Raw genomic sequence first — 13453 nt, 5'->3', positions numbered from 1 at the left:
TTTTTAAAATTTGGTTTTCCATGGCTTGTCCTATCTGTGCTACTGAGAGGAACATGTTTCTAAACTGCTTAGGTCCCAAGAAAGGAATCTTCTTAGAAGAAGCTCCAGAAATGGAAGAACTTACAAAAATAATGCTGTTTGACGTTAGTATGCATAGTGATCATGCTTTGAAGCAGTCATCAGTGGTGGAGCTCTAAATTTGTTTCACCAGTGTGGATGAAAGTTTCAAAGAAGTTATGTGCTCTGTATCATATCTGATAGGTCGAAAATCCTAAACCAATCCAAACCATAGAAAATTCAAAGCCAAAACCAAACTGTTTGTTGGAAGTCAAAAAGTTACACTCTAAAGGAGCTTGCACAGTGCTAAAGCAGCAGAGCTCTTGGTGTGGTTGATCATGGACCTCTTCGTAGATGGGAAAGCTGTTTGTCTTCGTTAGTGTACCCCACTGATCACGTAAGTTAATGTATTAAACATATTAATAGCAAGTAGTTTGACAGAAGCTTAATTAATGGGGATAATGTTTTTGTTACAGATGTTCAGAGACTAGATGTAATGAAACAGTGCCAGAATTATTTGCTTGAAACTGAATAATTGGATGTGGTCCTGTAACCAGGACCCTACGTGAGGGACAGAGCAACAAGCAAGGGTTTTCTTTGCAGAACGTGCCACCCAGCACACAGCTACAGCAGAACAGAGAGGTCTAGAGCATAGAGCAGCTTGTCTTCCTTTGCAGCTGAAGGCTGAGTGAAGCATATGGTTTTAAATGCTTACTGGTGTGGGTTTTTTGTTTGTTACTGCAGTAGGGAACCTGTGCTTCAAGGCCTGCTCATGATGCATTTGTAGAGTGGTTCCTGATTGACAAGTGGGTATAAGAAGGGAGAATTATGTTCTTAGATCATCAGTTAGTATCACGCTGTTAAAAATTGTAACTACACTGATTGCTGCCCTCCTTCAGTGGCTTTTTAATAACCTTATTGTGAAGCCCTTGATGGGCTGAACAATACAGCGACTTCAGAGTGCTTGTTTGTGTGAATGTTAATTGAGAATAACAGAATTACACACGATCATAAGGAGAGGCTTCTGGGTTTGATCTCTTCTCTGGAAAATTCTGAGAATCAGCATTGTATTCTGTTTTCTTTAAAAGTGTTGATAGAATTTTATTCCGTAGTTTCATAAACTTTCAATAAAAATAATTTAAGGGATTTTCTTAAAATGTTGCATCCTTATTGCTTTTGATTCAGAAAATCTTGGTGATGAAGATGGTGATCGAGAGAGTGTATTTGAGTCGATGCTTTAGAATGGATACAAAACATGAAGGATGCTCAGTTTTTAGTGGTGTAAGCACAGATGTGTTCCCTATATACTTGCGCTTTCTATTAATATGCAGTTTGACAGTTGTATTGAGGAGCATTAGTGAAAAAGGCTAGAGTTAAGTTCACAACACCTAGAAAATATGCAAATAATTAACTTTTTTTTTCTTTGAGAAGGCTTAACTACGAAATACAATACTATTTTAACATGTCAGTAAAGATTGTAGATCTATAAAAGTAGGAAAAAAAATTAAAGAAAAGGGTTGAGTTTCAGGAAACTGATGAACTCTCTATTCCACCACCCTCTTCCTTATCCCATTCTTCTGCTTACAAACTGTTAGTCTGTGAATGCTGCTAACGGCATCTTTCAAACTTGCATGTCTATCTTTGTCTCCTAATGCTACTTAATTCTTTCAGAGCTTTTAGACATGAGGGTTTATCTTCTAAATTCAAACTAAGACCCAGACTAGAGGTGAAGCCTGCTGACACAGTGGTTCTGGAAGCCTGCTATTGTGGTACCAATACCTCTATTGTTGGACGTGTTACTGATGATGCTGATTAGGAAAGCACATGTGTGTATGAATGTCTACAAGTTGCTAATAAAAGTTGTTACATGCTATCATAAATCCAGTTACTTTATGGGGTCAGTCAAAAATGGGAACAAGCTTCAAATACATAGACTGTACTTTCCTTTAGGCTGCTTTCATTGTTTCATTTCCTAATCAGTAAGTGTAAATATGCTTTGCAGTCTTTTTCAATTGCTTTTTGTTAAACATGCTTCTTTAATAGGCCTATGTTTGAGCATGCAGTTTGATGATTTCCTTCAATAGAAAAGGCTGGAAGAATAGAGAGCGTGATGATTGCTCTGTAGTATTGCATAGTAATTTCCTTTTTAAAATTATTGGAATCCTGTGTTTCCCCCCAATTACAGCGTCTGACTGTATATTACCCGTGTGGAAGTTGCAGCCTCAGTCTGAAAAAATGTCATCTTCGTTCAGCTTTTGTTTTTTGCTTTCTTTAAAAGTCCCGATGACTTTTTTTTCCTGTAGTTTCATAAGCTTCCAGTAAAAGCAACTTGAGTGAAAATTTTGGGGTTAATGGCAGCATCAGCATATACAAGTGATTTTTCAAGTGGAGTGCTTTCAAGTTCCCCCTAGTGTCCTGGTATGAATGTTGTAATTCTAGACTGAGCTGCACTTCAGTCTTCCCTTGGCAGGAGAGCTTCTTTTTGGCACTGTTGCTCTGTCCCAGAGAGAAGGAGGTGCCTTACCCTTTCTTTGAGCCTATGTCAATGCACAGAAACCTCAGATAAGAACTGCTTTTGGAGAGAGATGACATAGCTGTAAATACTTTAAAATCTCTATTTGTCTCATTATACATGAATAATTTTGCTTTGTATTCTTTTTTAAAATACTTTTGCTAGCATTAATTTTTGATGCTTAACAATGAAAACTGATTGAAATTCCCAGGATTGGTATTTCAGAAACCTGGTTTGAGGAACTCTGTTAAAGGTTGTTAAAACCAGATGAAGTGTTTTTATTTAAATCAATTACATCCCAGTCACTAGCTCTGAAATTAATATTAAGATCACCAAAAGCTATGATGTCTTCTTGCCCCAAATATCTAATCTTATTCAAAGGCAATTTCAATTTAAATAAAAGGCACCATTTTCTACTGAAGATGAGTGCCCTATCATCTTAAAGACACAATCTCATTTGATTAAGGCTAGGATGCAGTACAAACTTGTTTGATTGTAAAAATTTCTGATGTAGAGAATAAACAATATGCTGTTCTGTGGTACTTTCCTAGCCTGATTTACTGACAGTTAAGTTTTTCTGCAGTCAGTTCTGTGAAGAAGTACATGAATAACAGCAAAGAATCCGGTGGATAGGTTCATTTAAGTGTGCCCTGACTAAAACAGCATAAGGCTGTGTATATTAAATAAATAAATAAATAAAAACAACAAGGGGGTGGTGGTGGTTATTTTTATAATATGATTATAATCTAGGCAAATGAAAAATTATCATTAAAAACATGAGGAGTTGCCTAGAGGACAGGTATATTCAAATTCATATATCTCATATTTTGTTTCTTTTCATATCTCATCCAGTAAACACTGGAATGAAAGTGTCCCTGTTCTCCCTAACCCATCCCTCCCCCCCCAAAAAAAATGGGTTAAAAATTTAAAGTTATATTTGTGCATATGTGATTAAGATACCTGATTGCAGAAGCTTGTGTGATGTAGTAACTTACCCACAAGGCTTTAAACTGTAGTTGGTCGTCTTTACATGTCACAGTAAAAGCAAATCTTGTCTGCTGTGTGCATGGGTGGCTTCCCTACAGATTTGATGTTATCAGAAATACTTACTCTGCAGACTTGATGTCAAAATGATTAGAAATGCCATGAAATTTTTGATTCCGCTACTCTCCCTCATCTGAAGTTTGTAGAAATGTAGTTTGGCTGAGACATGTAGTTGCCATTGTCTAGATTGAACCCTTGCATTTTTTTCTCCAGTATTTGAAACTTCCCTATTAGTTATAATATCCCGAATTACAAATGTCTGGGTAAAGTGCTTGAAGGTATAGCATATTTGATTCATGTTTCTGGAAAGTCTTTTCTTTTAGGTTTCCTGTCTGGGTGATGTATTTTATGTATTTCTTTTAATGTTTGGTTTACTGTGTGTTGTAGTTTTCTGATTTTTAATGGGGTCGCTTATGTTCCTAAGGACGTTTTAAAGCTGTTGAATCTCCTTTTCAGTTCTGGCAGAGAATGCAGAAGAAGAGTTTGTACTGCTGAAGGGCATGATTGATATATTGAAGCCAGGTTCAGAGTTCCCAAGGCTCTATCAGAATTGCTATGTTTGCATCTCAGAAAGCACGGTGCAGGCTTACTCTATAAGTTCAAGTTTGCTGTATAAGAAAACCATAGTGGTAAAACTTTTATGGGTAGACCCTATACAAGACTAGGTCATCGTCTGTCTTCTGGAAGTCAGCGTAAAAGCCAAAAGCCTAAGTAAATTCTGTTCCATCCCCTAATTTAACTTGAAATCAGCCTTTCCTTGAAGCTCGTATTTGTGCCACTGAGTGGTGGCATACTGATTAAGCTGTGGTCTTACTGCTGTATTAACAAGACAGAAAACTTCTGTTTATTTCAAAAGGGGTGAAAAGGTCTCTCCTTTAATTTTTTGGGTAACTTTTTCAGAAGGCACTTTTTTGTGTAGTTGTTGACTGGTTAGAACTCCCATGCAAACTCTGTTTAAGTGATAGTGTTCTCTGAATTAGGGAGTTCTAAGTGTTTGTTAAACAAATCAGATAACAAATAATTTGCCTGCCACATGTTGAGTGCGTTAAACCATTTTTATTAAATAGCCCCTCAAGTTATGAGTTTTCCATAACAGGCCTACAGCATTAGTTTTTTTTTTTTTTTTCCAGAAGAGTATGAGTGCGCCTGTCTTGGAAGTACTATATTGTAGATCCTTTTACATGGTTATACAAAAAAAAGAAAATTGCAATAAAGTATTAAATGTTGTAATTGTTGTTGACATGAAGGATGCAGTAGATTTAAAAGAGGTAGGTTTTCTTTCTTAGCTATATTTTACATCTCTGCCAGAGAGTTCTGAACTTTTTTCCCTTATGTACTGCCAGTTGAGCTCTCCTATAAAATGCACACCATTTACAGTGGCATACACGTATCTGGTGTGTTAGAATCTACACCTTACTTTTGAACTGGCTTCTCCCAGGGCTTCCTAGTCAGGCACAGCAAAAACGTTACATTTCATAGTACATCAGAAAATGAGATGCTTTCTCTTTTGTTCTTAAAAAGAAAAAGACGAGCTCAGCTATATAGCTTTCAATGATGTACACTCGGTAGCTGGTTGCTTCACAGCTGGAGCAGCAAAATGCTCTTAGGGCTGATTTTCTGCTGGATATGTTCCCTGACCTGGAGCATTGTTGGTTCAGATGACTGCCAGCCCTATTGCAGGAAAGGGAATTGCAACTTTCTCTTACTCTCTGCCTTGTTAATAAAATACACCTGGATTGCTAGGACTTCTGTTTTGGTCACTGGGGATTTGGCATGGTGGAGGCTTGCTAACACATTGCTAACCAGATGACACTAAGCAGGTAACAGTGGGAGTAGTCTGACTGATATTCATGATAAATGGAGATTTTGGATGACCTGAAGTCCTCGGCATATCTGGGAGTTATGATATGTGCAAAGTATTTTATATTAAAACAATCTGCAGCTGACAACATGTGGATGGTGCATGATATACCACTTGGGATGCTAGAAATGGCACAGTTCTGCCCTTGTTCACGTTGCAGTGGTCACGAACAGGGTTAGAATTTCACTTCCTTTCTGTCCTTCTCATTTTTAAAGAGAAATGTGGGCTGAGCACATGCAGTGCTGCTACCATCCGCTTTATCGGTCCTTCTATGCACATTGAATACATTGCCTTACCTTCCCGTTACAGTTGCTGAGCTTTGATTTGTAGGTAATGATTTTTCATCGCTGTAAAGGTGTTGTCAGTGAATTATTACAAATACATTCATTTGGGATGCAATTGTATGAAAAAAGGAGAATTCAAGAAACAGGGAGAGCTGAAGGTGAAAAGTTAGGCCTTGAATTCATTCGGATTGGTGAGATTCGTGATCTACTTCCCTATGGCATGGAGGTGAACAATCACTCCTCAAATTTTACAGCATTAATTTAAAGAGAACTGTGTTAGGAACTTTCCGATGTGGGTATAGTTTGATATGATTGTATTTGGAGAGTGTTTTAACTGGATAATTTGACCCTTTTTTATTTTTCCTTTTTTGTTTTCCTGCCTGAGGATCTTCTGTTAGGGTTTGTGTGCACGTACTTAAAAAGAATCTCCGTGCAAAGCGGATAGAGTTCCCTGTCCCATATTATGAGGCTTTATATCTGGACTCATCTGCCGTTTGCTTCAGTGCCATCTGTAACTCTAGGAGATGAATGTTTGGTGTTTGTACAAGTGACTTTAGAACACTTAAACATATGACCTTGGTTAGATTGTCCTAGTAGTGTTGAAACAGTTTATAATAAAGCTCTTGTAGACTTGGGTGGCAATGGAAGGCTAAGATAAAGGAAAAAAATAAATAGAATATTTGTCAAAAATGCTACCAAAATGCCTGGAAATGAATCTACGTAAAAGCACCTGGTGAGGGATGTGTCATAGCTGTAAAGTGAGTAGCTTTGGATTTGGAAAGCATCCCCCTCCTTTTGCTCAAAACTAAAACCTCGCTCCCCAAAGCCCTGGCTTAGCTCAGTGCTGCTTTCATGGTGACCACACACTGATACATGCGGAAGTGAAATTGTTGGTAGTGTTCTGTTTGAACACGGTGAACTTCTTCCATCTGTCTCTACAGGAGGGTGGTTTTGAGTCCAGAAATAAGGTACTCTAAAATTTGACATGTAAATTTTTTTCAGCTTCGTTATGTATGCAAATCAGGACTGCAGGATGATTCCCAAAGTAGTACATGCAACGTGGGGATGACTATTCAAATTACAGCCTTCAGCGGTATCCTCTGTAGATAACAAGTTTGCATCTCTCAGAGTGATGTGTAATTGTGTAATGTCACAAGAGTTCAGCCCGCAGTCTGCCTCGTGCTCTCCTAATCCCAGTGGTTTGTGGCAGCCTGAGAAATCCCAAAGTTCACTAGTGGGGCAGCACACCAGAGAATATCAGCACTGAATACTTCTGTTTTTGTAAACACTCAGGACCGTGCGTACGTGCTGATACCAGCTGAAGCAAGCTGAAGCGTGCTGAGCAGATGCACCTCTTGGGAACTAGCTGTTAGGTGGAAATTTGTGTTCTGAGAAACACTTGTAGGCAGGCAAGCACTTACTCTTATGGAGGACTTTATTTCATTAAATGATGAGCCACTGCCTACAAAGGGTTCTATATTTCCTTGCAAGGATATTAATGTCTGCTTAGAGGAGTGGTTTATATTAAATATCTGCTACAGAAAACTCATATGAAGCTGTTCCTTTTAATGTGTTAATAGGTTTCCATTTAATGAAGAAGCTGAACAAAGCCACAGTATTTGATGGTATTTGGTATTTGATATACTAACATCAGACAGTTTGTCTTAGAATTTGCCTGTGTCATCTGCATCCCCCAGCTTCCTGCCTCCTCTCTCAATGCTTCCCTATCCAAAAAAAAAAAAAGCCTCCTTGGGAGGTATAATTTTACTCTCTTGTGGTTAAGTATTTTAATATGTACTTCATTTTCTTTTGCTGCTGTGTCGATGGTGGTGTTGCTGTAATATGCTATAAGGCCTATTCTGATAGATTGATCCAGAAACCAGTTGTAATAAGTGACGTAAAAATTGCTCTTATAATCCATTGTAAAGTGCTCTGCTTTCTATCACATGGTTAACAGAGACTGAGGAATTAGTCCATCTTAGTTGATTCTGAAGCAATTTGGAATTGATTTTGGAGGAATCTCTAGTTGATTTTTGAAGGAATCTCTAATGGAAGCCTGCGGTGCCTATGAGGAAATCATGGGCTGTACATTGCTTGTGGAAAGATTTAATCTTCTGCAGAGAACGAGAAGCTCAGGCAAAATCTTTTTCATTCTGGAGAAAAGTATATACATACATATTTGTTATACAAATATACACAATTATATTTTTGACCTGTTTTTCAAAAAAAAAAGTGCTTTTATAGCTGGAGATAAGCTGAAATAAGTGCAACTTGCAGCGGTATTGAAGTGAGAATTAGGAAGGAAAAGACTGATGGACAAAATGTCTGTTTGATGATAGCTACTTGTTTCTATAAATTATAATTGTTTTTATTTTTAAAAGCTCTCATACTTTGTAAGGGTCCTTTTGGAACATCAAGTGTATGGTTGAAATATTGCTGCAGTACAAATAGTTTTGCTCTGAGTTCTCACAGCGTTGTCACTGAGCGTGTTCAAGGACATGATAATTCTGAGTGTATTTGTCTACAATTTGTTTTAGAGTAGTTAAGCATGTTGAGACAGTTGCAGTTGGAAGTTACTGTGTTATTCTCCAGCTGAACTAAAACTTTCCTCTGGTATTTACTTCAGTAATAGAGGACTTTATCCACAAGATATTTTGGTATGAGTCTTAAAAACTTGAAAACCTGAATCTGTCTGAAAAAGACTTGCTTATTCTTTATAATGCTGGACTTTGAGCGTGGCTCTACATGCACATGTTCTTTGTTTTCTTTCTTTTTATTTTTTTAATGGATAAAGCTTCTGGGTGTTCTGTTCCAAGAGTGAATGACTGTCAACTAGGAGTTGTTTGACTACAGACTAGAAAAACATTTCAATAAACTGCTTCAGTGATTGTTTGTCTTTCTAAATCAAGCAAGTATTCTTTCTAAAACTTGAATCAACAACAAAAAACTTAACAAATTAAAAAAAAAAACAAAAACACACACACACACACAAAAAAAAAACCCACACCTGTGCTTCCCCTGCCCCAACCATATTCTGTCCCAAAGGAATACAAACCACCTGCCCACGAACAAACCTACTTTGCACTCTCTGTAGAAATGAAAATACTTGTAGTATGGGTTCTTGCTAAGGAAGACTGCTTTAAAATATGGGAGAGCCACCCCAAATACAATTCAGCATAGCCATTTCAGTATTGGAGCTGAAGATCTGGGTAAGCCAGGTGTGTGTCAGGAACAGAATAGGTCTGGCGGAGGATGCTAAGCTCAGATGAGAGAACTAGCAGCTAGGATACCTGCTAGATATCTGCTAGTCTTGTGTAGCCTGATTCTTCCTATATGAATCTCTTAGTTTTAGTCATTCACACATAGCGGCAGAGGGGGTCATCGATAGCTTGGAAGGGAAAAGATTGACACACACCTGTTAGAGTGAACATATATTTACAGAAATGGGAGCAAACTGCTTTTAAACTCCTATCAGTGCTGTCTGAGAAGATTTTTATTAGTCTGTGGCTGGAGAATTTTCTGGATGGAGTAAGTCAGTGAGGGGAACTGAATGTGCTCGTCTGATTTCTGAACTCATCAGGTGATTAATCCCTCCACAGATGCACAATATTTATTTCCCTGGTGACATGCACCCCAAATTTATGAACAGTACCCTCTTTGTTTTGTCCTGACCAACTTGGTCTTTGGTTGGTTGGGGGGCACTAGTCTGGCTTTGTTACTAGGCTGCTTGTCAGGTGAGAAGCAGGAATGAAGGGGGGGTGAGAAATAAGAAATGTGATGGTGTGAAGTGAAGGTGGGGTTATGGAGAATGCCCTTGGGAGCCCATTTGCCTGCGTGTTCTATGATGGAACGCAGATCTTAAGGTATGTCGGTGATGAAGAGGGGTAGAGTGAAGTAAAGCTTCGAATTTAGTCTGCTGGAGATGTGGGGTGCATTTTTCTGAAGGTGGTTTAAGAAAAGAGAAAGTTTTGCTACTCAGCATACCTGAACCAGAGGGCCGTGCTGTTCTGGAAAAAAGATAGGAAATTAATCAGTGCTAGCAGCACGGCTGTTTTACCCCTTAAAAAGTAAAAAAAAGAAAGAGGATTTTTTTTAGTAATCCTAGTTTATTTTGCAGAATGAGGATATATGGCTTCTGTCAAAAAAAACTGCTTTGGAATGAGCACTCAGAGAGAGGTCGATATCGGGGCTATAAACACACTTAGCAGATGTTTTGACGTGGGAGCTTCTCCGTTCTGGGCAGCGAGGTCCTGCCGCTTGCATTTCGCTGTGCTGCTGAAGTCTTGGAGCAGCGCAACCACCTAACCTTGGAGCTGTCCTCAGCTGCCGTTGATGCAGAAAAAGCGAAGTCTGGAGCCGCGCGTGAGCTCCTTTTTTGGCCTTCTCCAGGCGGGAGTGGAAGGCGGCCGCACTCAGCGGCCCGGGGGATGAGAGGCTGGCGAGGTGGCCATTGGCTGCGGGGCTGGGGAGCTGCTTCCTCGGCTCCTCCCGGCCTCTCCCGCAAGGACAGTCGCCGGTTCACGCCTTAGCATGGAAGAAGGAGCTCATCCGGGGAGGAAAATGCAGCCGGTACGTAACCAGCAGCTGCCCAGCTTCATAACGGCGCGAGTGTGCGGTGGTGCGAGCGGCACTTTGGCAGCTGCCTCAGAGTGGTGTCTGCTGCCTTGGGCTTGTTAGTGAAGGAAAGATCTGGGGGAGAAGTAGTGCTGGAAACAGTTGTGTAGGGTGGAAGACATTTTCTGTGTAACTGGAGTTGCTTAAGTGTAGGAACTGGCTTAATCCAGAAGGAAAAGGTGCTTGTGCAATCAGAGGAGTGTACTACCAGATTGGGAGAGTGGATATGTGTGTGTGTGTGTGTTAATTAGAGCCAGCTTTTCTTAATTTGAAAGTTGCCAGCTGTGGCTTTATGAATAATTCTGTACAAGCATAGCAGGGACGTTTCTCTGAATGGTTCTTGAAATAGTGTACTGATTGCTCCTTTTGACACCCCCCTGTTGTTCGTGTCCCCCCTGTCCCTTCCCTTCCCCCCCCCCCCTCCCCCCCCAAAAAAAAAAAAAGGCAGACAGTGATTTTTGTCCCTGGGGTAAAATGGTCATGGGGGTGTGTTTTTGTAACTTCAGTGGGAAAGCTGTAACCCTCCCCCCCCCCAGGTTTCTGCAGCAAAGTTTAATGCTGGTGCTATGAGGTATTGCTCTGCTCCTGTATGGATCATCTTTATCACTGCCATTTACCTGCAATGCAGTGTGTAACAGGGTTTACTACTCTACAGTTCCCTGGAAACTAAAATCTATGGGGTGGAATTTTCCTCAGCTATAAAGCTTTAAAGGTCTCTGAATTATTTTATGTAAATTTTATGAGGAGGCCACTGAATTTTCCATTTTCCTCTTGTGGGCATAATAAAAAAGGGTTTCACTTGCACACGTTAGGATGCATCTCATTGACTTGTTTGCTAGGCTCTGTAGTATGGTAACTTCTGTTTTCCTTTGTGGTTCTGCTTTGAACTCAGCACAGAGCTATCTCAGGCATAGACACGTTGGTAGGGACTGTTATTTAAACAGGGACTAGTTAAAGCTGACATAAAACCTGAAGGAAATCTCTCAGCTTTTAGAAGGCTCGGCAAAGCTCAGTTTCCTGTGTACTCAGCTAAGAGAGGAAGGGGACAAAATGTGAGTTGAAGTAGCTGCTAGATTTCTCTTAGTGAAACGCAACGTTTAAGGAAGTCTTGGGTGGTGTGTTAATATTTTGCACTTATTAAACCATTGTAAGAACAAGACGTGTAATCATTCTGGCTTACGCATTTATGCATATTGTCATCATTTCTGGTTAAATACACTATTACTTAAAGTAGTCATTCATTTACAACTACAAGACTTGAAAATTGAGTATGTGCTTTTTCCCTTTAAGAAGAAATGGTATATTCTCTCTCAATTCTCTTTCACTGAGGTGGCTGGTTACAAAGATGTTACTATTTGGGTTACTATATTAGTAAGCACTGCTTCATTCAAAATTGATTCATGTTTGTATTCATTCAGTGTTGTGCCTTAAAACTTAAGAGCCTTTGTTTGGCTGTTGGGCAACTGATTTCAATTCTTTCTAAAATCATAGTAAAAAAAAAAAAATGAAAGGAGCCATGATTTTTTTTTTTGAATGAAATTTTGTGCTGTGAGGCAGTGATAAAATGCAACTTTGCAAAATGACTACGAGACTGTTAATATGCAACTTGATCTCTTGTGTTGGATTGGTGACATTATTTGCTAACTTTATCCACAGTGGTAAATTTTCCAGCTCACAGAATTGACATTTGGTTGAACTCAAATGGGCTCATTTTAATTTTCTCTTGTATTTTAGTCATTTCCTGATATAATATTAATCGAGCCATCCTTTTTTCTTGTGTTCATTCTAACCCTGTTCTTTGGCAAACAGTGTGGTATAGTTGAAGGCAAGTTGCTGTTGTGACCAACCTTTTTTCTGTGTTTTCTTTTCTTTTTCTTCTCATTTCCTTTTGCGTTATGATTACTAAATGGCCTTGTGTTTTTTGCTATCTGATTTGTCAGGGCCATGGCTTGTCTTGCAGGTTGTGGTGCTCAGCACGACAGTGGCCTGATTAATATCTGCTAGAACCACTGAAATTATTTATACATTAGTTATTTATAATCACCAAATGGTCAATGGTGCAGGAAGGAAAATGTATTAAAATAGCAATATGTTTAGAACTGTTTTTTCCCCAAAATGGTGATTATTTTTAAGTAGCATGTATACACTTTTTTCCTTTACTGTCCTCCACGTATGGTTTCAAAGAAGTAAATGTAAAATGCAACTCCTGCAGAGTCTGTTGAAGTCTACTGATGTCTATTGGGCGTATATATCAAAACTGATGCTCTGTATAGCTCCTTGTTTTTTTTTTGTAAGTCTTCTAGAAGCGGATTGGTGAGAGTTCAGTATTTACCAGGATAAGCTGAGCAGTTAATTAGAGGATTAGTAGGATAGAAAAACTTCTTTAAATATTCCTAACCTCTCTCGCTGTGGCTGTGGTATTGCCAAAGTCGAAGTGCCAAACTTCCCTTTGTGGCTCAGAATATTGCTGAGACTGGGAGGGGTTCCCGCGTACATGTGAGGATAGTTGTGTAAGGCAGTAATCGTATAACCACAGGAAGAATTGAGGGGGGGCAATGATACCCAAAAGCCCTTGAGCTGTACTTGAGTCTTGCCTATAGTGCTTGGGTAAAAGCTACTGCTACGATAATGGGGAAATATATATCTGGAAAACAGCTGTTCCTGTGCAAATGAAAACATGGCACATAGGACCAAGGAGAACCCACTAGTACAGTGTGCTTCCTCTTTTAAAACTGGCATACGTTCTGTCTGCGTATTATTACTTGTTTTATTCTTACCTGTGTGTATTTAAAGGGCAGGCCCAGCTAAAAATTGCATGCCAACAAATGGGACAGGCCCTCGTTCTATTCGGTGCATTTTCACGTGGCTGTCAGGTCGATCCGCTTATTTTAGAGCGGGTGGCACGGCGCTGCTTCGGCAACTTCCGAAGAAACAGTATCCTCGTGGACGTGATGCTGTGCCCAAATGACTTAGTTAAAATGCATTTATAGGCCATTCCCCTAACTCTGCTAGAGCTGTTTAATAGGCTGAATAATACCTCCACTTACTACTATTCAGAAAGAACTTGGGTTTTCACATCCT

The 13453-nt window shown here is 39.4% G+C and overlaps 1 protein-coding gene across 13 annotated transcripts in view; it reads left to right on the top strand.

Annotated features, from left to right (window-relative positions):
- SLC4A7 (solute carrier family 4 member 7) overlaps nucleotides 1-13453 on the top strand; it is an 89604-nt gene that overhangs the window by 13617 nt on the left and 62534 nt on the right. Inside the window, exon 1 of one of the 13 annotated variants that reach the window (XM_068674419.1) lies at nucleotides 417-454. The exons of 8 other annotated variants lie outside the window; for them this stretch is intronic. Coding sequence is in view for 4 of the 5 variants with exons in the window: in XM_068674426.1 (XP_068530527.1) it covers nucleotides 10289-10327 (39 nt within the window). In the remaining variant the exon portion in view is untranslated. Of the gene's footprint in view, nucleotides 1-416; nucleotides 455-10024; nucleotides 10328-13453 lie in introns of those variants that run through there. 4 more of the 13 variants (XM_068674426.1, XM_068674425.1, XM_068674415.1 and 1 more) reach the window with 4 other exon arrangements.

This window comes from Anas acuta, chromosome 2, assembly GCF_963932015.1.
Source record: "Anas acuta chromosome 2, bAnaAcu1.1, whole genome shotgun sequence".
NCBI lineage: Eukaryota > Metazoa > Chordata > Aves > Anseriformes > Anatidae > Anas > Anas acuta.
Note: the sequence above shows the minus strand (reverse complement) of the source record. Positions and strands in the feature narration are given on the sequence as shown.